This window comes from Cyphomyrmex costatus, unplaced genomic scaffold, assembly GCF_001594065.2.
Source record: "Cyphomyrmex costatus isolate MS0001 unplaced genomic scaffold, Ccosl1.0 scaffold254, whole genome shotgun sequence".
Lineage (NCBI taxonomy): Eukaryota > Metazoa > Arthropoda > Insecta > Hymenoptera > Formicidae > Cyphomyrmex > Cyphomyrmex costatus.
In genome coordinates this window covers 1,445,772-1,469,236 of record NW_017276629.1, presented here as the reverse complement: position 1 = coordinate 1,469,236, position 23,465 = coordinate 1,445,772, and the positions used below count along the sequence as shown (strand labels likewise).

Genomic DNA, 23,465 nt, shown 5'->3' with positions numbered 1-23,465 from the left:
CATATTTTGTATATTGTTGTGTTCTAATTATAATTATGTGTTCTAATTATAAATTAAACTTAAGATTTGTGCAAGTATTGCTGATATTTTATTTTTTATATGTAAAAATAATAGTTAAAATAATGTTAAACTAACTTAATATCTACGATTTTTTTCATCATCGCTTCATCTATTTTCATATTTTATTCTAAATTATCATTTACGCTTAATCTTAAATTTTTTTGCTGATTTATTTGGTTGATTATAATTAGATTATTTTTTGTAATCATTTTTACAATTTTTGTTATATAAATCATACCTATATATACATTATTAACAAAAGTATTTGTTACCTATCTTTCATGATTGGATCTTTTTCATAATTACATTAATCATTATTCTATATTCTAAGAGAATTAGAAAATTTGCTATGTTTAAATATTTTCATTCGCGTGTCTCTTGTGGTGATCTTTTACTAGCACTTCTCGCAGTCATCATATCTTGAATTTCCTGTTAATGTCAACAATGATTAAACATGCAACATTTACACTGAACTCATAATATTGTAAAACTTTCTATATCTCGTAACGAAATAATATGCAATATGTGACTGAATTACCTGCAGCGTTTTTCCTTTTGTCTCTGGCACCATGGTGAGTGCATATACTAAGCTCATCATCATGATTACTGCATATATCCAGAAGACAAATTTCTCGCTGATAAGGTTTACCAATGGCTGATATGTCTTTGAGGCGACGAATGCGAAAGCCGCTGACGTAATGCTTCCAAAGAATCCAGCTAAGCTTTTCAGATCAGAAGGAAATATTTCACTTAGTATTGTAGTGGGCACCGGTATCAGTCCGAAGTACATCGTCATGAACAATAGTAATGATAGAATAATCAACCACTCGAGATCACCAGGATCGTAGCCGTAGTCTAACAAATAGAAATGTAAACCTAACAACGCCGTGCCGACCATCACGCTAAAAGACGAAATTGCTAATAGGATTCTGCGACCGCATCGATCGATGGCATATATGCCCATCCAGCCGATAATTATACCTGTAATAATAATAATAATAATTGGACAAAATAATTTAATTCTTAAACGACGTCAACAGAAATAAACGGGGTTTGTTATCGCATAACGTCATATAGTTTAATCATTGTGTTAATATATATAAAATAATGAGATATTGAGCAGGAGCAGTGACGATTTAAATTAGATTTGATACTATAGATTTAGTGTATAACAGAGTGGTTGCGTGCACATTATTCCCACTCCTTCTATTTTTTTTTATTTCTGCAACGTAAAGGTTACGGCACATAGAAAAACTTAAGACGTAAAATTTAAACAATAAGGAAATGTTGGATTTGCTACTGCTTATATTACTGTTTCTACTGTGATTGGTCGATTTGCTTACGGCTTAAATCCTCTCGCGTAAATATCGGAATTACCTTATATCATAATTGAGATAATTAATTATTGTGACAGTTCTGTCAATAAAAGATAACACGAAATGAAAAGATAATTGATATCATCATTGATGTTGGAAGTCAAACATACTGACTGCACTGATGATGACTACTACAGTTGAAGGCATGATTGATGTCACTTTTCCCTTCTTTACAATAATTTCTGTATAAAATACAATAGTATTTAGTCCACTCATTTGCATAAACATGAAAAGTAATATCATCATTATGAAAGAGCGTCTATTCTTTGGCTCCTTTATCTGTTCCAATCGTTCTCTCATGTTCATTGTACGCGTTGATTTCACGAAAAGTTCCACGGCTTCTATTTCGTTTTTTATATCAGGTTTTCGATAATACCACCGAATGGCTTGTTCCGCTCTAGAATTATGGAAATAACACAGAAAAGTATCTCATTAGTCTATCAAAATTTTAAAAAAATATATCAAGAATGTACATTCCTCAATTATTATAATTATTTTACGATTATCAATTTTATTTTTTATACACTTGCAATGTATAAATATATTTTTTGTCGTTATATTTTTTATATATAATATTTTCTATTTTTTCGTAATAAATATAAATTGTGCTTAAAAATATTTTCAAGCAAAAAAATATATACAGATGCAATACTCATTTTCATTTAGAAATCAATAATTTCATAAAAAATATAATACTTTTACATAATTATTAAACAATAAATTATTTGCTGTTAATAGAAATTTGAAATAGAGATTTAATAAAAATTTTTTATAAGAATGAAATATTTTAGATATATTACATTAATTTTATACATATACATATAAACGTTTATTTAAAAAAGTATATAAAAAAATTTTTAGAATTGCATTTTTTAAAATTGGTGGTACCTTCTTATGTGGCGGGATATAACGTTTTTTCTATCATATTTCATTTATATAAAAAAAAAAAAAAAACTGTTTTAGATAAAAATTAATTATAATATGGAATCATATAGTGAATATACATTTTGTTTGTTGAATAGTTTATTTTTGTGCGTTCGAATTATCTCACTATTTGATTGTTTATTTTTCCTTTTTGGTTCACTATTTGAATTAACTATTAAATAAAACAATAGATAGAAGGTTAGCTTTTTAATCTAAGTGGTGCTTCTTCATATTTAGTTGTTAGGCCCAACTGTGTGTGCGCGCGTGCGTGTATGTGCGTGTGCATCAAATATTTTGACTTTATAAGCAAGGCTTGGGATCTCTTTGTCTCTCCCTCTTTCTCGGTTTTAAAGAAGGAAAGTGAGAGTTTTAAGCCTCGCTTAAAGTCAAAGTAATATTTGGTATGCTATTGGACTTTATTCAAATAAACGGTGGTCTTGTTTTTAATCCTATTATTGATAGAAAGTTAAATATGGATGTGTTTTTCTGTCTCCCCATATATCATTTAATTCTTAATGAAAGCTTTTTATCAAAAAGCTAATATGACAGAATGAAACATTTTTATACTTGAAATGAAACATGCATCTTTTTAAGATCTATTTAATATTTTTATGTAGAACATTGAAAAAAAAATTAATTTATATAAAAATTATATGATTTTATTTAAGAAAATTTAAATAACAAGAAGAATAATTAAAAAAGCATGAACTTAAGAGAACTAAGTTATCAATATAAAAATAAAACAAACTTTTTAAACACAATATATAAAAATAAAACAAACTTTTTAAACACAACACTTCTCATGTTTCTTTTCTATTTAAAATATTTAATATCTAATAATTAGAAAATTAATAATTAAAATCATTTAATATCTATATTAATAATGATGAATAGTGCACTCTGTTATTAATAAAGTTTATGTTTATTACAATTATTTAACGCATACATTTTATGCACAATATTATTTGAGAATATGATGTATTATATTATTATTGAACATTAAACTATCGAAATATTAGTACATACTGAACATTGAATAATATCCGTTGCTTTAAATGAACGTTAATTTTCGTTTCTGTCACATTATATAGATTACTTAAATAAGATACTATTATTGAATAGAAAAAAACATTTACTGTTTCTTTTTTAGGTAAGATTATAGTTCATTAACATAATAACATGGTCGGACATAATATTTGAATATCTGTTTTGTGAAGCAATTAAGCAAACAAAATAATCGTATTTACCTCTTAGTGTCATTGTGTCTTACGTAATAATACGGCGATTGTGGCAGAAATGGAAAAATAATCATGTAGCATAGCATCATTACCAAGCTAATGATACTGAAATACATCATTGACATATTGGGACCCATCATACTACCAAAGAATATGCCTAAGGGAAATCCATTCATGATCAGACATACCAAAGCGCCGCGAATTGATGGCGCCGAAATTTCACCGATGTAAAGCGGATAACTGCTGACTATCATTCCCATTGCTGTACCTGATTAAGATGATGTAATTTTTCGACAGATGTAAAATTACATAGATTAAGTTTATAGTCAAGTCTAGGAATGAGATCTTGTAAAATGGACGCCAGATTGAAAGCGATTGTTTAAAACGTCAGAATATAACAGACAAGGAGGATCGGAAAATTAGTGAATATATATATATATATATATATATATATATGAAAGCGATACGATTAAGCTCTATGAAGAATATGCTTGATGAATTGATTTATCTTGTGCCAACAGTTGTGGCAAATGACTATGATCAATATTACCTGAAAGTATTCTTGAGACGTATAACCATGTGGGGGAAGTAGCGAATATAATGCAAATCCAGCTGACGATCATTGGTAATCCCGTTGATAGGATAGACATTTTGCTACCAATACATTCTAAAATGAGAGGTCCAATGACGGCGCCCAAGAGGCGTCCGAGTGGTAATAGAGAGGCTATCCAAGACCCTTCTTCGTCCGTTACATGAAACAGCGCATTTTCATCGGTCAGTTGCGCCAAGTAAGGAGAAGTCCAACCGTTTGCGAGACCAATATTAATGGTCAATAAGGTCACTGAAACACAACATTTTCTAAGAAATTGATGCAAATATTCAGTCATTTTGTAGAAGATGTACAAGATACATAAAGATATATCAATCTTTTGCATTGAATGCAAATCTTAAATTACACTTTTGTGAATTAACTAACCTGTTAGAGTTGCGAACCACTGAGGCCACAATTGAAGTAGAGGTTCAAATACTTTTTTTGTCATTTTTATGTCAAATCTACACCGTTAGATGCGTATCTGACAAAAATAGAGAAGATACATAGTTATTTTATATGATTGCAATTATTTTTATTTTTAATATGTCAAATAATTTGTCAACTAACTTGCCAATTGACTGTCAGAGGAAGAAGACAGCGAATCAACATATTTGAAAAAAACAACAAAAGTAAGGTGTTAATATTCGGTATAAACAAGCAACGATTTATCAGTTGACAAATTTATTATAAAAAATTCAGAATTAAACACGAAACGTTTCGACGCTTACTGCAGTCCTCTTCAATCTCAAATACATAAAGATATCGAAAAACATATAACAAATCCAATAATCTATGAGCTATAACTCAGATGTTAAATGTTCTCTCTTAGTCAATTGTAAAATAAAGGAAAGAAAATTGTCAAATAAAGCTGTTTCCGCATCGTGATTCTATGGAATTATTAATAAAATTAGGATTTAATTAGAGGATAAATAAAACCAAACTAAACATGAAGGTATATCTAACTTACGTAAATTTCAGATGCCCATATGCAACTTTCTTTTCTTCAATAAAATTATTATATTATTACAACAGAGATATATTGTGTGTAAAAGACTGTTGTCAGAAGAATAAAGAAAATTATGATTTTAGCAATTCGAAATGTCAAACTTATTTATTATTATGAGATATATCAAAACAAAATATGATTTTTCTAATTTTTCCGTGTCATTTTGGGCATTAATGCCATTCTTCTGTTCTTTAATATAAAGCATTTCTGAAATCAATCTCTTGTTGTAATGAGACTCTACATCCATAATTTGAACATTATTCCAATCAAATGAATGTTTATATTGAGTGCAATGTTCAGATATTACAGAATATTTCAATGGATCACCTCTCAAATTGCATCTTCCTAATAAAAAACTTTTTGTTGTACCATTCATTCCAAATATCACAAATTATATTACATCTAATTTAAATAAAGAAGTTTTTACAGTAGGACTCAGGAGTATTAATAAACTTAGTAGTATTATTAAAGTGCATAAGGACAATACAGATACTATACAAAAAAATAATATAGTGTATAAAATTAATTGTAATGATTGCAGTTCGTCTTATGTTGGACAAACTAAAAGAAAGTTGATCACAAGAGTAAAGGAACATAAGCGCAATTGACACGGAAAAATTAGACAAAGCATATAATAGGTATTTTCTTTTGATATATCTCATAATAATAAATAAGTTTGACATTTCGAATTGCTAAAATCATAATTTCCTTTATTCTTCTGACAACTGTCTTTTACACACAATGTATCTCTGTTGTAATAATATAATAATTTTATTGAAGAAAAGAAAGTTGCATATGGGTATCTGAAATTTACGTAAATTAGATATACCTTCATGTTTAGTTTGGTTTTATTTATCCTCTAATTAAATCCTAATTTTATTAATAATTCCATAGAATCACGATGCGGAAACAGCTTTATTTGACAATTTTCTTTCCTTTATTTTACAATTGACTAAGAGAGAACATTTGACATCTGAGTTATAGCTCATAGATTATTGGATTTGTTATATGTTTTTCGATATCTTTATGTATTTGAGATAAAAGAGGACTGCAGTAAGCGTCGAAACGTTTCGTGTTTAATTCTGAATTTTTTATAATAAATTTGTCAACTGATAAATCGTTGCTTGTTTATACCGAATATTAACACTTTACTTTTGTTGTTTTTTTATAATATAACAAGCGATTTAATACTTATATATTTGAAAAACGTGTCGCAAGAAATAAGATTTACAGATTAACGTCCATTTGATGTCATAAATGCTTTGAAACATTTTTCGATTGATCACTGTTAGTAAAACTCTTTTTTCCGATTTTGTTAATTATATGTTTCGAATCATTTGTCATACCAAGTGGATCTTACAGTCATATGTATATTACATATGAATTTAAGAAATTACTAGACACGTGCAATATTAAACATAAATATCTGAAAGTTTGAAAATCTGTTCGCAGTCAGATGTATAATACATTATCTATGATATTATATCGAGGAAATTATGATTATCTCCGGCTTGAATTGTCGTTTAATCGGATTCACATACATTGACATTCGTTTACTTCGCAGCGCGTACATTTTTCATTTATTTGGTGGCGAAAAATCATTTTTCAACGATAGGATACGTCAATTTCGCGACGAGTCAGTTATGACGCCTGTCAATAATACAAGTTTGATTTGAAAATAGTCATTGTGAAGTGCTACGATAAATATGTATATGAAATAATATACTTGTACTCACACGATTAGGTATAAAGAAATTTTAAGTTTGGAGATGCAATGAATTTATATGTCTAGAATATGCTTTTCAACAGCGCCGCTTTTGGTTTTCAATTCAAGCATGTATTTCCTTTAATATTTAAAATTATATCGACTGTTTTACTGTGCAAGAGTTTCTCGACTTGCACATACAAATGTATTACATTATCGCTTTTTTCCGCATTTATAACAATTGCATAACTGATTTTGTATAAATAGACTGTAACCATAAAAGATTTAAATCAATTTAATTTTTATTTTTTTCTTGCCGCGATGATATTGTATAATATATTATTATTGTATAAATATGTTACTTTTTACCGCGAATCGTATTACTTTTCTACCGCAAGTATAATCGTGAACAAATTTTTCTAAAATCTGATCATAAAATAATTAAATTTTATAGTTTTAGCAAAAGCTATGTAAAGCTTTGAAATGAAATATTAAAAAATGTTATGTGAAACAAAAAGAACACTCAGAAAAAATTGTGATATTTTTAACTGTTAAAAATCGATCAAACTTTATAATGGTACTTCTGCTGCTGGTAATGGCTTGGAGACCAATCGTAAGTGCTAAGTACACAAGCGCGTTACCAATACGAGTATAATAGAAAAATTATCTACTTTTTATTTTTGCGTAGCAGTAAATTGTTCAATGTGTAACATACGAGTATTTTTTATTATAAAAATTGCTGCATATGTTCGAACATTCAATATGAGTTATCATTTGTAACTCTGAACGAATTGCAGTTATAAAAATTAATTTCGTACGATTGCAAGCATGCATCTTTGTTCTCTTCGATGTGTTAGAAAGTAGTTTTTTGTTTTTTTTTTTTAAGCAAATGTTGATGCAAAAAAGGATAACATTTTGATACAAAATATCGTTTGTTTGGTTTACTTACAGTAACGTGAACATTTAATGTATATCCACTTATGTAAACTGCACTGAGAGAGATACGCTTTCGTTTTGCGTAAAAAAGAAACTTTATCTATGTTTTTAATAACACTGAATTGCATGATCTGAATTTTTACTGAATTTTATCAAACCTAGAGAATTTTTTTAATATTATTTAACCTGAATTTAATTTTTATGTTATTTAACTGTCACAATTAACTTGATATTGACACAAGACTTACTTATTATAACTGAGAGAAGAAATCAAACTGTTGATCTCTGTTTAACCATCAATATTCATTCGCATATTTGCTTTTGTCATACATACCGAAAAATTTTGCTGATAACAAACTTTATGTCATACGCTTAGCTGTCGAAATCGATAATAAATATGTATTGGACGATTTATTGGAAGTGAAACTATTCACGTTGCGTGTTCACGTTGCGAATCTCAGAACGGCGATCTTCCGGACGCGTAGTTAGAGTGAGCAACGCCGAAACCGTGGAACCCGAGAGCTAACTTAAATGGAACAGAATACGGTTACGTCACACGAAGGGTCCTACTATACCGTCCTTCCTAGTCTCTTACGGCTGGAGGATAATAGCTTTCGAAACGTTGTCTTGGAACTCTCGGTTCTTGTGCTGCGGAATATTTCGTCGCGTCACTTCTCTTTATCTGACGGAGCAATAGAAGCGAATGAGAAGTACGCTCCGTTGTTTACATCGCATTATCTATAGTTGAATTTATGACTTCTGACATTGCGACTTTCACATCTACTTCATTCTTCTTCCTTTACTTTGGCCGACCTTGCTGCATGCAGGAAGGGACGGGTGGTAGTTATCCGGTCACACCCGGAGCTTTCGTGAAACGTCCATTATGCATACTATGTTACGTAATTGACTATATGGTAAGTCAAATCTTATTATATTGCGCAAGCATCGCTATCGCTTGTATTTGCAAGCTTGATTCAGCAAGGTCTCGTTCATAGCTGACGACTTATTTATCGCGTTTGCTAATCTCGGCATTAAAGTTGTTCATATATTATTTGTGTTGCAATTCAACAACTTATATAACATATGAGGCTCTTATTTTATTTATATATAATGCTCATTTAAATATACTGCACATTTAGAGAAAGAGACGTAATGATAACTATATAAAAGAGATAATTATAAGTTTGTTCTGAAAAAAACAAATTTTATATACATAGAACCAATGCGTACATAGTTGAATAAACTAATGTACGTAATTAAATAAATTATTTTATAATTATTATACGATAACTATAAAATTTATTTACATATGTACATTAGTTTATTTAACTATGTACGTCAGTTTATTCAATTATGCATATTAGTTTATTCAACTATACACGTTAGTTTATTCAGTTATGTATACATTAATTCTACATACAATTTGTGTGTATATTTGTCACCTTTATAGTTGCCATTGCTATGCTTTTTGAGAAAGTCTCAGATACGCACATTCTAGGTGAACACACTCTCTTACATTGATTAGAACCTAATAATTTTCCAGTGTATGACCAGTGTACCATAATAAAAACAAGTTATCTTAGTGATGTGACTATTTGGAATTCTCCCTGTTATTCTCTGAATGTGTGTTTTGACAACATTTAAATTATATATCAGTTTATTAATATATTAGTTTACTTTTCTTTATGCACTTGCATGCTAAATAAATATTATAATTACACGAAATAGTATTGGATATCGTGTGAATTCAAGACAATATTTTTATTTCTTTTATCTATTGCTTATAGGGAGGTAGGGAGATATAGTAAACGCGTCTACAATATATTTCCTGTGAGTACGAACAGGCTGGAGGAACGTTTTCTAGGTAGATGAAGGCGGTATATTGCTACAAGTAGCGCTAGTGAATTACATGGGACTTCCTGCGCAGAAGGAACTTACAAAGTGGAGACTCATGTCGTGAGCCAACAAGCTGGTTGGAGCGGACGACATTTACTTTACAAGTCCTTAAATAGTTATTAAAAATATACGGCTTTCTTAGTGTTTGTGATGACTGAAATAGATTAGTTTATTCAATGTAGTTCTCGTGAGGAAAACTCGGAGTTGTTCAGTTAAACAATGGGTTAATGTAACGTTTATTTATAATATTTGTCTCTACAGACGTTAACAACCGTGTGTGTGTGTGTGTGTGTGTGTACCTAGAGACTCATTTTAAAAATTCATAGACAGTATGATATTTTCATAATTTAGACATATATGTATACGTTCCGAAAAATTACTGATTAACTTAAAAAAAAAATTGGCGATATTCACGCATCACATTATATTTGTTCGCTGTAGTCCGGAAGTAAAAGGTTTTTCGAGACAATTACTCATTTAATGTTAAATGCGTTTCCTACATTACTGCAGTAATTTCGTTTTGTGTAATACAACATTAATATTAATGAAAATAATCAAGTATAAATCGACAATTTGATGAATATTGTTTCCACCTGCAGGTTCTGCCATAGGCTTGTGCAAATTAGCTATGCAAACAAATGCACATCGCAGTCTTACTAACGCGTTTTAAATGAGAACGGATAAGCAAGATCGGGCGCCGAAAATCTCGATTCTATCACTCGACTGGAAGGTGTGCTCGATAATAAGCACACCTGACAAAATTCAATTATGCGATTCCCGTGGGCGAGTAACCCAATTTGCACGTCATCAAGCCGCACACGAGGAAACCGGTTCGAAGACTATCCCGATAGTATACAGGGGTATACCTATACCAAATATTGAAGTTCCTGGATTGCACAGGACTGCCCTCGGGGACGCCAAATAACCCGCGCCGACCTCCAACTACGCGACTACGATTCGTCTGAACGACGGGTGTAATTGCCTGTAATCTACCGCGACGCGGTCGTATTACAGAGATCATTTAAGGGAGAAAACCGCTGCTCGGCACCGCCAAACGTTTATCGGCAAACGTTGTTCAAAAACAGTTTGTGGGTTTAGATTACGACTAGTCGCGGAATGCTTGATTCTTTCTATATATCGTGAACTTGATATATGTAATAGAACATAGAAAATGGAACACTAAATTTTATCATGTAATAAATTCTATGTCAATAGTACACTTAACGTGACATTGTGTACTTTACTTGATAACTGAGCCAGTTCGTAATTTATCTCTATCGTTATCTATTATTACCGTTTTTCTTATTAATATTAATGTGTTGCTTATTGTACAAATTCTTTTTGTACATAATTCCGCAAAAAAAACCTAATCAAAGATTATACGTTTACTATTGTGACCGATAAATGTACGACATGCAATATATTACGTATTATCATTGGCTATTATTAACTTGCAAATTTACTGTTTGTATCTTATATACATGTCAATGAGATACATCTGTAATGTTGATGACCTCTATAAATGCTTAATATGATAATATCAATGATATTTTTCGATAAAATGTAGCATTTTATGTTACTCACATAATTATGTAATTTGCGCTCTAGCTATAGAACATTTTCTATCGATGTACCGATTTCTTGGTACGGACGCACTTTCTCGAATAGATCATTCTCCTTCTATGTATTTTTGATGGTCTGTCTTATCATCAAGGAGGTTCTCGAGGTCTCTTTGGTGCCATCATCAAACGATCATGATCAAACGGACCACAGAAAGCGCGATTCCTCGCTTTCTCTTGATTCACACATTTACTTCTATGATGCTAATGTAACACACATTAGCCGAGTACATTCCACTAATTAGTAAGATCTACTTTTTTCTATATACTTTTTTTCCTTGTATTATTATTACTATGAACGCGCGTGTTTGTAAATTTTAGAGATGAAAGCCTTATTTTAAAATAAGGGGATTATAATTAGAAAAATGTGTGTGTTGGTACGTTGAAATCTTTATACATATAATTTCTTGTTTTTCATTGTTTTATAATTAATACTCCATATTGTAAGAAACCCTGCTATCGAAGAATGTTCTCGACTTGAGATGCGACTGTTGTGTGTGTTGCCTGGCAACGAGTTGAGAGATGAATGTTTGGCGAGAAGGATTTGCGTTGAGATGTAAACGAAGAAGTTCCCATGGTGGAAAGAATTTCCACCATGGAAGTTCCTATTAAAATTTTAAGAAGCTATCATTACTTTATTGTATCAATAAATCGGATTATCTCTCTTGTTTCTCCTACAATATGTAATGGAATTAAAGTTTGTATAGAGTGTTTAATGATATATTTTGGCTGTACACTATCAGTTAAAAAAAGAACAACAAAGATTTGTACAAAGATTGGTTGAAATGTTATGAAAAATTTTGATTGTGAATGCTTTAAAATATTAATGACAAAAAATAAAGCAACTAATATTTTGACTTATAACGACTTATACAATGCAATAACCATATTTTATATTTTTAGGTAAATAACTTTGAAATAAGTGAGCGGGTTCAAATAAACTTTTTGAATATTTATTGGAGTTGTTTAGTATGTGTAAGAAATTTGATTTGATTTATATATATATATATATATATATATATATAGTATATATAATAATACTTTTAAATAAAATATTTAAAGAAGTACTACAAAAGCAATTTTACATAAAAATCAAATTTAAACAAAAAATAACCTTTAAATCAATAAGAGAGAGTGTTTAAAGGAGTTTCAAATTGTGTTTTCCGGCTTACATGAACAAGTGTTCTGTATTGTACAAATTATATATCATATTAAAACTATTTAAGTGGAATCGCAAGTGATAGGTATATCGTTCATATGGGGAAACATCGAAAACATGAGAAAAATCAAAATCAAAGACAATAAATCTAATGTTATCATATTTATTGATATATATTATTAAGTAAGACATTAAAACGTCTCGATAATTAAGCAACAAGGACTCTGTATTGTTACTTAAACACATAAGGCGAAGAAAATTTTTGATCGAACGACAAAGAGTCTGAGACAAAATAATTATTTGATTTCGAATTCTATAGTTTTGAGGAACATATTTTTCAAGTTGTACGTACTAATAATGTACAATAGTTTTTGTTGCTTTAAATATCAATAACACGATTTTTATTGCGTAATTCTGGGAATATCTTAATATCTTACTTACCATTTTTTGAATTTATTGTCTTTGAAATAAAAAACGTTTTTTTTTTTAAACGATTTTCCCATGATACAACACTCGATTCTGTTTAAATGACTCTTTATGAAATATAATTTTTATATCTCAAAATTGCTTTATGTTAACCGAAAACAACCAAATCTTAACGTCCTCTTTTTATACTCAAAACAATCTACGAAATTTTTATAATACTTTGAGATATGACACATACCTACATCTTTAAAAATTATTTTAAAGTATCTATTATAAAATGTACGAAAATATACTAAACAAACTTTGTTTAAAATTGTCAAAAGAAAATTATAAAAAAATTAGATCTTATGGCTAATGTCACTTTTAGAATTTATGTATGGTATTACAAGATAAGATAAAAGAATCTGTTATAATTTTTACAAAATATATATTGGATAGTACTATATAGTTACACGATGTGTAGACATGATGAAAACATTCGTGAATTCGTCTTTCGTAAAGTCATCCAATTAAACGAGACGATTGACGATCTCAGTTCTTTCATTCACGCAATGATGTCTACCAAAATTTTTCATGCGTCAGCGAAAATCGTTTCTGATCCTCGCCATCTTCGTACAAACGAATTAAAGGCGTACTTGTCGTTTAAAAGTTCCAGGGATTTACGGACGCATTATCTTCCGCTGTGTATTAGCTACCACACTGTTCGAATCTCTTTCTAGTAAATCCCGACTGGTCTATTCGAATTTGACTGAATGTATTACATGCATTTTCCTATTCCAATCGCTATTCGGTTGAGCGCAACGATGAGTAATAAGGCGTAAAAAGCTATTAGATTGACTGACGAGTTCTTCCGTTCCGTTCTACGTCGGCTCTATCCGTTCTTTTTCTCGAAGGATCTTCGAGAGTTGAAAAGCCTCCGACTCGGCCGTTGAGAAAGAGAGAGAGACGGTAGCTCGACGCTGAAAGACATTTTCACGTCTTCGCATTACGATATTTCTCCTCTATTTGAAGCGAGCGCTTTTAAATCTAAGTTGCATAGTTCCCTTATGTAAGCTCGTCAGGGTATCATATATCTCCCGCAGAATGTTTTACACTTGCTGACGCGTTAGCATAATTTATCGCGTCTCATGATTCTTACAAATGATGAATGAATTAGTACGAACAAATGTAGCCATTCCTTAATTTTCTCAAATTAGAAATATGGCTTTTCACTGGTAGTTGTTCAATTTTGGCGCCGTATGGCGACATCGGAAACCGATAGTTACATGATTTACTTATTTTTAGAAAATACAATGAAAAAGGAAAAGAGAGAAAAAAAGAGACAAACAAAAAGCCGGAAGATTCCGTACACACGAGGAAAAGACGGTAACGGGTCAGCATTACTACGGTAATAGACACCGGCACGGCGGCGGGAAGAGCGGCGCGGCGGTTTCGCGAAGGTGACGGCGGAGGTGATGGTAGTAGGGCTGGCGGTGCTGGCGCTGGGTAGTTGGGTGGGTGACGGTAGGTCGACCGCGCGGGGACTAGGGGATAGCCTCCGGGTTAGGGGCTGACGGGTCGTAGCGGGTGGAAAAGGGGCGACTCCGGCAGTCAGCGGGTTAGAGCCGCTCCGTGCGGGTGAGCGTGAGTCGCGAGTGTGTACGCGCCCTTTAGCGAAATTTCTTTAAGAGGAGCTCGTTATCGGTATGATAATCACGTGGATCCTACCGGCCGTCCTTGTCCCACGATCTCGTGCGTGAACTCTCGCATTCCCTCCTCGGAATGACCTCCACCCACGAAAGATGCCGCTCTGCAAACAAGCCTCTGCAAACAAAAATTTGTATAAATTTCTCAAATATCGCCAAGTGTGTGTAATAACGAGTGCGTTGTGTGTAATTGGAATTACGGAGTGATCACTGAAGTGATGGATGGAAGCTTTTAAAACCACGTGTCATTGAAGTGTCATCTGTGTGAGGAGAACTTGAGAGTCCCTCGATTTCTCCGAAAGCACACTTGTTATAATTTACAAGAAATATAATATGTGTGAACCGTGCGATAATCTCTCGAACGCTTGCACAAGCGCTCTACTATAATTTTAATATTATAATTTTAAATAATAGAGGAGGAGAGAGAGAAAACTCGCACTTGGTAGTTACGTATTGAACATGTACCAAGTGTCAAGTGTCAGTTTTAAAAGGATGAAAAAAATATATATCGTGACAAGGAAATTAGCACATAATATTTTTTCTCTGTAATTACATAAATTATGTTATTATGTATATAACGTTACGTTACCGATCATGGTTACGCTTGCATGCAAAAATTACAAAAAGAATTTTCATTTATTGAGCGCATCTTACGTGATTCGATGATTCGAATGTCTAGCGATAAAATCACAAAGTAATTCTTTCTCTTGCATACAATGCTCTGAAAAAAGCTAGAAAATCTGGCTAAATCTGTATGATGAATACGCGAATGGATTCTTCACATACTTCGCGTCGTCGACATAGAACGTTTTGGTTTTTTGATTTTTCATAGTACATTGTCGTTTACGTTATAGAGTGTTTGGCTTTAGACATACATTCAGTGTAATGCTAATTTCGCTCACGGCTTCATTGCGTTTGATGCGTAATTGCACGCGCGCGTGCGAAACATGATATAGTTTCACTGAGCATAATTATACCTATATCAACGAAAGCTCTGTAAGTCGTTGTTTTACTAGTGGATTTTTTTTATCTTTTCCTTTATACGTCTGCGTTTTTCATTACGATAAATAGCAATTTCCCCGGCAACTCGAGATTCTTCTTAACTCGAAGATACGCGAACAAGATAACGGAGAACTCTCGTAGCGTCAAGTTTCTTCTCTCAAAAAACTGTAAGAAAAACTCGCATACTCTCTACTGAAAATTTTTTTCTCTTTCGTAATAATACATTTGAGTAATGCGAAGTTTTAACGGGCATGTTATTTTATACGATCTCTCTTATTGAAGATAATACTTTATGAATATTTATGAATATTTATTTTATTTCCGCCGAAAAATGATGATATGTTATAGAAATTTAAAAAATAATGCAGCAATGTCTGATTACATCCGTGATTATACATATAATTATCGGTTAATTGACGTTTTCAACAATGTGCTCAATTTCTCTCTGATTTCATATATGTTTCCCAGGGAAATACGCGGAGCACGGTTTTCGTTACCTCAAAATTCTGGGCGAACTCATCTAGTAATTGATATTGCGAGATGATGTTAACAAGCCGTAGAAAGGTACATTTAGCGTAATCGTCATTCTCGAACTGTTGTAGACCGACGGAGATGCAAATTCCGGTTGGTCCCTCGGTTAGTGTAACAGCCGATAATTTCATTCGCAAGCTCATTATGGAAATGGGAACTGTTTCCATAGAAATTACATAATTAGAACGTGTCGACGGTTCGTCGACGACGTTGAACACAGTCGAAATTGCAAACCGAACGATCGAATAATGCATAATGCACTGACACTTGATGATAAACAGCTAAAATATCATTGTGAAACGTACCGACTGTTTATCATAAATAAGAACACAATCCCGCCGCCATAACTAAGTACTCGTTATGCAAAATGTTATGTAGTAAGAAATATAGTAATCGTTGTATTTTTCCCTTTAATGTCCGCGCCGCAAGAATAATGCCAATCTCACGTGACTCGTTAACCGAAAACGTTTAACGTTATTGCGTCGTGAAGAGAGATAGGACGTGATCAATTTTGCGAGGAATATATATTGGATATATCCTACGGGAATCGTAAGTAATCGCACGAGATGACAAATACCGGTAAATAATCGAGAAAGTTAAATAAAGCGAGGCAGTTTTCCAAAGCTGAAATATTGATTTTTTTTAATGCTACACAACGTGTAATGTTAACGATAATTCAGTTATATCGGTATAAAATAATTAATCCAGCATTTCCTGGACTTGTTTCGAGGTAGTCGAGTTCCACGGGTAATCACCGAATGTCCCTTAAACGTAAACAATGCAATGTCAACGAATTGTAGAAAGAAAGAGTTGCCACCGTGTGTGTGCGGCATGGCAGAGAGATTAACCTGTTGACAGGTGCGTAGCTCCGAAAATTGATTGCGTGCGTCCAATGCAGACGTCCACGACCGCGCGCATCACGTGCGACGCCCATCGTGTGTGCACTTGACTGCAAGCGTTTCCGGCTCGCAGTTGCATAATAATCGGTCTTTCAGCGTCGTCGACAAACAGTCTCTTTCGCTCTGCGCGATCGTTTGATGAAATACAAACGGTAAACAATTCGAAACATTTTAATTTTATCTCTTTGAATTCGTTTAGTTTTTATTTTTAATTTATGAAAAAGATTTTATTGGAAAAGATTGGGAAAGTAAAGTCCGGCAAATCATGAAAATTCGCGCAACTGTTTCCATTGATATATGTAACAAATTTGAAAATGTATGAAGGATACTTTTTGCGGATAATTTGAACGAGATCGCTGAATAGCATTTGGCATAAATGTTTCGGCGTGGATTCGGAGTTTCAAACGTACCTAACATCCCGGATTTCATCGGATTTTTTCATCGGTAGATTTTGCATCTGTTGCATATCACGAAATTGCGTTACGTATGTACCGTCATTGTTTTCCCTGAAAACAAAACAATTCGCCCGATCCGTCGCGTAACCAGGAACCAATTTATCATCTAATATGCAGCACGAAATATAACTGGAATAAAATAAAACTATAAATTATCGTTCTTTTTCTTTCTTTTTTTTTTTTTGAACTGTCGGTAGACATTTAAAATCTACGTTACATTACATTTTATTCAACGGTGATAATCTGAGATGTACATTTACGGAAAGGTAATTCGAACATTTTGTAAAGTGTCGAAGTTTACAAACATTAAGAGACCGCATCGAGTTAATGACAAGGCCGTGTACCAAAATTTAAAATTTCTCGTTGAAAGTATTGATCGTTGATCCAACGAAAAACTTGTGAAACTTTCACGAGTACGTGCGTTTATTCTCTTTCTACGTGCTGCTAATTTTTTACTATTGAAGACGTTGAAAACTTTTTCCGATCAATTGGAAGTCATCGCGAAAAATGTGCCCGCCTATCCAAAGTGACAAGTGAAGTCCTTCACCATAGTTGAGCCAATGGAGAATATTCAGGGGATATATAGTATTGTCACGCAATCGCACTACTGGAGGATCAACTGTTAATTAGCTGCAAACATGTACACTCACCTACATGGGGATAACGGCATGTGCTGTTATCTTCCCACTGTTCTGTACCTCGAACGATACCGTAAGTATCTTTGTTAATCGAGTCGACGAGCGAGAGAAATGTTTTGACGCAATATAAAGAGACTTTGTTATTAGGCAGAAATTACTATTGTGCGATAATTTTCTTTGGCGCGAATTTCTTTGAGTCATTTTTGGAAGAATAAAGTACAATTATATCGTATTTTTGATACTGTTTGTACAAGCATTTTGTTGTTGTAACAATCGTGGCAGAGAAACGTTTTAACAATTACGTAAGTTTCGGTTGGTTAAAGTTTTGAATTTTCATAGAAAGCCACTGTGTAATTATTTCTACGGCTTCAAATGTCAGCCATTCTCGTTTGTCGCTGATACGAAGCTTGTGGACGACGGAAGTGGGATAATTAATTCAGGAAGTCAACTCGATGCTCGCGAGGAGTTTTGGTAGAAGTTACGTTTAAACGAAACATATATTTCCGCGTACTTTCGGGTATCAGCGAGCTTAGCATAATGTTAAAGACAATCACCGCGAAGCGGGTGGAAGGAAACGAGTGTAATGGGAGGCTGAACTCACTCAGAATAAAAAAAAAAGAGAAGGAAAATAACGAAAGATTTTGCATAATAAAGCGGTTAGATGAGGCGCTGGGCTGCGCTTGGTTGAGGGTTGTATATGTAAATGCCGTGGAGAGCTTGTCGAATAAACAAAGGGTAAAGCGCATCCACTTGCATCTCCCGGTGAAACTCGCTTTTTGTCTGCTGTGTTTCGAAGAAAGCCTCTATCGATCGGCACGTCACATCAACGCAACATGCCATTAACGTTATTATGAAATCGTACAATACTTGTCTAGTCGCTTCTGAAATTGTAATTTTAACGAATGCGTTTATATCAATGTGTCTCTGAAGTTGGTATAACATTTTATTAATTTAAAAAAAAAACAGCGAAAACTTTTCATAATTCTACAGCTCCCAACAAAAATTTAAAAATTTGCATTTTTAATATCATAAAATAAAAAATATGCTAACTTAATGTTCCAGCATGTTTTTTTCTAAAATCTAAAGTACCAGAAGCCAATATTACATTTGTTAAGAAGTTATTTTTAAGCTAATTTTATGATTATATATAGCGTTTCAGGACAAAATTTCAACACATAATTTTTTTCTTTGCTTTGATTATTCATCACTCAGTAGAAATGTGTCATATCATTTTTGATACTTTTGAAACTAGTTTCGTTTGAAGCTTGTTCCGTTCGATTTCTATGCGATGTAGTTATTTCAACAAATTGTTTCATTTTATAATCATTTTTAAAGCATTTTTAACTTTATTGCTAGCACGACATTTGACGGAAATGTGTTGTGTAAATATAAGTTGACATTTGTAGAATTCGATAATTCTAATTGCTGTTTCTGTTTTTAAAGAGTATAGGTGTACTTATATATACCTATATATATAAAAGAGTTTTAGTCATTAATATTACTATATGGTATATTATACAATTAAAAATTGGAATTTTAACATCACATTCCTTAATTTCTGATCGTACCACCTTCGAGCGTAATTCTTTCTTGGAAAATTCTTAGAATGCTATGCAAAATTGACATCGGAACTTTTAGAATTCTAAAGAACATTTTTTACTTATTGTTAGATTAATAAGATGAATATGCGTGCATGTACTTTCAGACTAAATAATTCCTAAAAGAATGCTTGAATTGTCTTTGATTATTATAATTTGAAAATTTTAGAATATTGTGCTACATGAAAGATTATAAAATAATATTTTGTCGCTAATATAATTATCATTACACGATAAAAAAATTTATAGCAAAAAGTTAATTTATAAAACAAGTAAATAGAGAAGCGTGCTGTATGGTCGGGGCTGGATCTTAATGCTTAATAATATTTTTATTAATTTTCAAATGTGTAATATTTTTATTTTCAATTTTTTTAACATTTTTTAGTTGTAAACTGCGCGTCAATTACTGTCGGTCTTTAAGTGCAATTTTAAACTCAAACTGAAATAATATCACAAATTACATAAATTGATAATTTAATAATAATAATGCTACACAGAGGGAATTTTCAGAATTTATCCTGAGAATATGGTAGTCATGAGACAGCACAGTATTTCGAAGATTTTTATTTATTTTAGAAAAAAAAATTATTTAAATTTATTTTATATTTTATTGTGTGGTTTTATTAATGAATGTGTGAGAGAGAATTACGTGAAATTCTTCAAAATACAATGTTGTATTTTGAATACTCATCCCATATTTTCCGGGTAAATTTTAAGAGAAAATTCTCTTCGCGTATATTAAGTATCTTTAAACATTAAGTATCTTAAAATGGTGACGAATTTATTGCGAAAAATATCACCCAAATCAAATTCGACCGCTGAAGCATGTAGTGATATTTATCGCAACAATAATGCAGTGAAAAGAAAAAAAAACCTCTTTAAATGTTATGTCTATTTCATTAATATAATAGATCTATTGTTACAAATATAATACAATATATACAATATTTGTTAATATGTTAATATTTAAAAGTTAAAATTGCTTAAAAAATGTTTACAATGTGAAACAATTTTTTTAACTTTTTCAACTTTTTCAATGACTGAATTGTATACAACTCTGCAATGCAACAAGTCAAAACTACCCGTTGGTGGTATCGAAAATTGTTAGCACGACACATTTTTATCAAGTGGTGTGCTAGGATCGGACAAAACTAAAGAAAAATTGCTAATTGTTGGAATTTTATCCTATAAAATGCTATATATTTATAAAACTAGATTAGTAAAACATGCAAACTTTACAGATACTACGTTTTATCAGGAAGATTCTCAGCATTTCTAAATTTATCTACTTTGTTTCGATGCAGTTTGTATATATGACACAAATCGCGTTTATTACCGAAAGATATTGTTATCTAATTTATGTTACTAACAAGTCAGACAAAATAGTACAATAATTTTAGGTGCTGAATTTATTTGTTTATTTATCTACTTTTTCTATTTATTCGGAGCAATATTAACAGCATTTTTTGAGCAGTTGACTGTCACAATTTCAAGAAAATCTCAACGCGAAAAACGCGCTGTCAATTTTATTTTTCTCGCGCTTGCTGTCCAACCAATTCAACGTAAAGCCAGCTTTTTTGGAAAAAAAAAAAAAGAATTTGGAACCAATAAAAAAGGAACGAGAGATTACACGCTTCTAAACTGGTATCGCTGTGATTTATCCGTGGCCTGTGATTTGTCGATCGGCAACAGCAAACGGGGTAACAACAATTAAAGTAGCGAAATTTAATATTCCGTCGCGCGTCGTGCCACTGCGCGACGATTTACGCGCGGACGACGACGTCGAAGAGCGGAACGGGAAATTGATACCGTACCGCCGCGCGCGCCGTGGCGTCATTGGCACTCGCGAAAGGATTGCTTGGTGACTTTTTAACTCCTCGCGACTCTCCGAATAACCCGGAGGAATTGTGTGCGCTAATTTTGCGAAATTTATTCTTCCCGTACAAACAGATCTAATCTCATTCTCTAGACGTTTCTTGTAAACGTTTCTTTCTAACGTTGCGTATACGAGCGAATTGTGCTGTGTTGAAGTAATGCGATAATTTCTTGCATGTTCAAATTACCATAGAAGGAAGTGAGTGCGACAGCACGTTTGAATTGGTATATGGATTAACCGACAAAGATTCCGTAGGGCGGAAAAATTCGCAAACGAGAGAGTGAAGGCAAATGACCATCGAGATTATCGCGGTTTTACGCTACAGTTACTTTGGACGACCGTTGGTTGGTTGGTTGGCTGGCTGGCTGCAGGGCGGTGGTCCATTTTAACCATCGTGCGCAGAACGCGGATTAAATCGGCGCACTGTTTGTTGTACTGTCGGCTTTTGAACCCCGCTCGCTTGCGATTTTCTACTTTATTGTCCATCGCTTACAATAATGCTTACATCGCCGCTTGACACGTGGCCGTGATTAATCCCACAACTGACGGGCGTTCTTCCGCAAGTTGCCTCGACTTCATTCGACTTAGGGTTAACAAATATAGATTACTATGTGAATCACATTGTTTATTACATTTGTTTAAAGCAGCTTATATATTTAGCAGTTTTAATTTACTTAATATTTAGCGCTTTTACTTGAAGAATTTTTATGAAAAAATGTAAATTCAATGCTCGAACTGTCGTCTCGGAGTAAAACAATTGTAGGATATATCGAATATCGATAAGCTTACGTTAATTTTTTATGAACGAGCAATTTTAGTTTTGGAATGAGAAACTTTTCTCGACATTATGGTATCTGCTAATTGTCGATAAATAATAGAAAATATATGATGGGGGGGGGGGGAAGACGAAAGATAGTTGTTTCTCCAGAACGGAAGGAGTTTCACATTTTCTCATAGTCGAGGCGCAAGGAAAAAGGACTTGCGACGTCGAGTCAACTTTTCCAGCTGCTTCTACTCCGCCCACTCTCCCTTCTTCTCTCTGCTCGTTGGCGACCGATTTACTCTTCGCGTTGGTTTCCTCTCTCGAGAAAAGTATCTTTGCATCCGCCAGCAAATCTGCTCTATTATATAGGAAGCTCCTTTCTCTCGGTTGACGATTGCACGATTAAGAATAAGATGAAAGAAGAATTGGAAGCTCATTTGATTGAACGCCCATTTAGAAAGAAGAAAAGAGAGATGCCGAATAATTTAATTGTTTGCAATAAGCCTTTTAATCCTTACGAATAATCATTAACGGTCATTTTTGATCCGATAATCATAACTGTATATGAGTGAGTTGTTCAGTATTAGATTACCTGTACACACTGGCTGCAAATAGTTATGGATAAATGAATTGTCAAACGGTAATTCGCGATTATTTTATTATGCTCCTACCCTTGCTAATAAATGCAGTTCGTCGAAAACCATTGTCTTTTTCCCTCGTCAACTGCACATTATGCTGTATTGTCCAACCAGTTTATTCTTCACGTTCCGTTTTGCTTTCTCGTCGAGTGCCTTTGCATCTGCCAGCTCCCATCCACTCACTGCTACATATGTACGATACTATCTTTCTTCCCTTTGCCCGCCATTTTCTTGATGTCACCGACAGGACGGAAAGGATAACAATTTCGTTTATTTGCCTCTCAGACAGTTTCAATAATCTCGATAACTACAAAATCTTTGCAAATCAATAATATTTTTGATTAAGGAGAATGTGTCGAATAGCGATCTGAAGGAATTTTTACTCTTTTTTGTCTAAATACAATGCGTAGCATATTACACTTTACCATTTGAATTTTATCTTG

The 23,465-nt window shown here is 32.7% G+C and overlaps 2 protein-coding genes across 9 annotated transcripts in view; one reads left to right on the top strand and one right to left on the bottom strand.

The window, feature by feature from the left end:
* Positions 1–23,465, top strand: part of dlg1 (MAGUK family member discs large 1) — a 540,434-nt gene that overhangs the window by 58,567 nt on the left and 458,402 nt on the right. The gene's annotated exons all lie outside the window — the stretch shown is intronic.
* Positions 1,010–8,189, bottom strand: LOC108774471 (facilitated trehalose transporter Tret1). Its single transcript, XM_018540594.1, has 6 exons — positions 8,172–8,189; positions 4,575–4,671; positions 4,149–4,439; positions 3,608–3,866; positions 1,551–1,833; positions 1,010–1,041 (listed from the first exon to the last, which is right to left on the bottom strand). Exons 2-6 carry the CDS (start codon positions 4,636–4,638, stop codon positions 1,036–1,038), a joined length of 903 nt encoding a protein of 300 aa, XP_018396096.1. The 5' UTR covers positions 4,639–4,671; positions 8,172–8,189; the 3' UTR covers positions 1,010–1,035.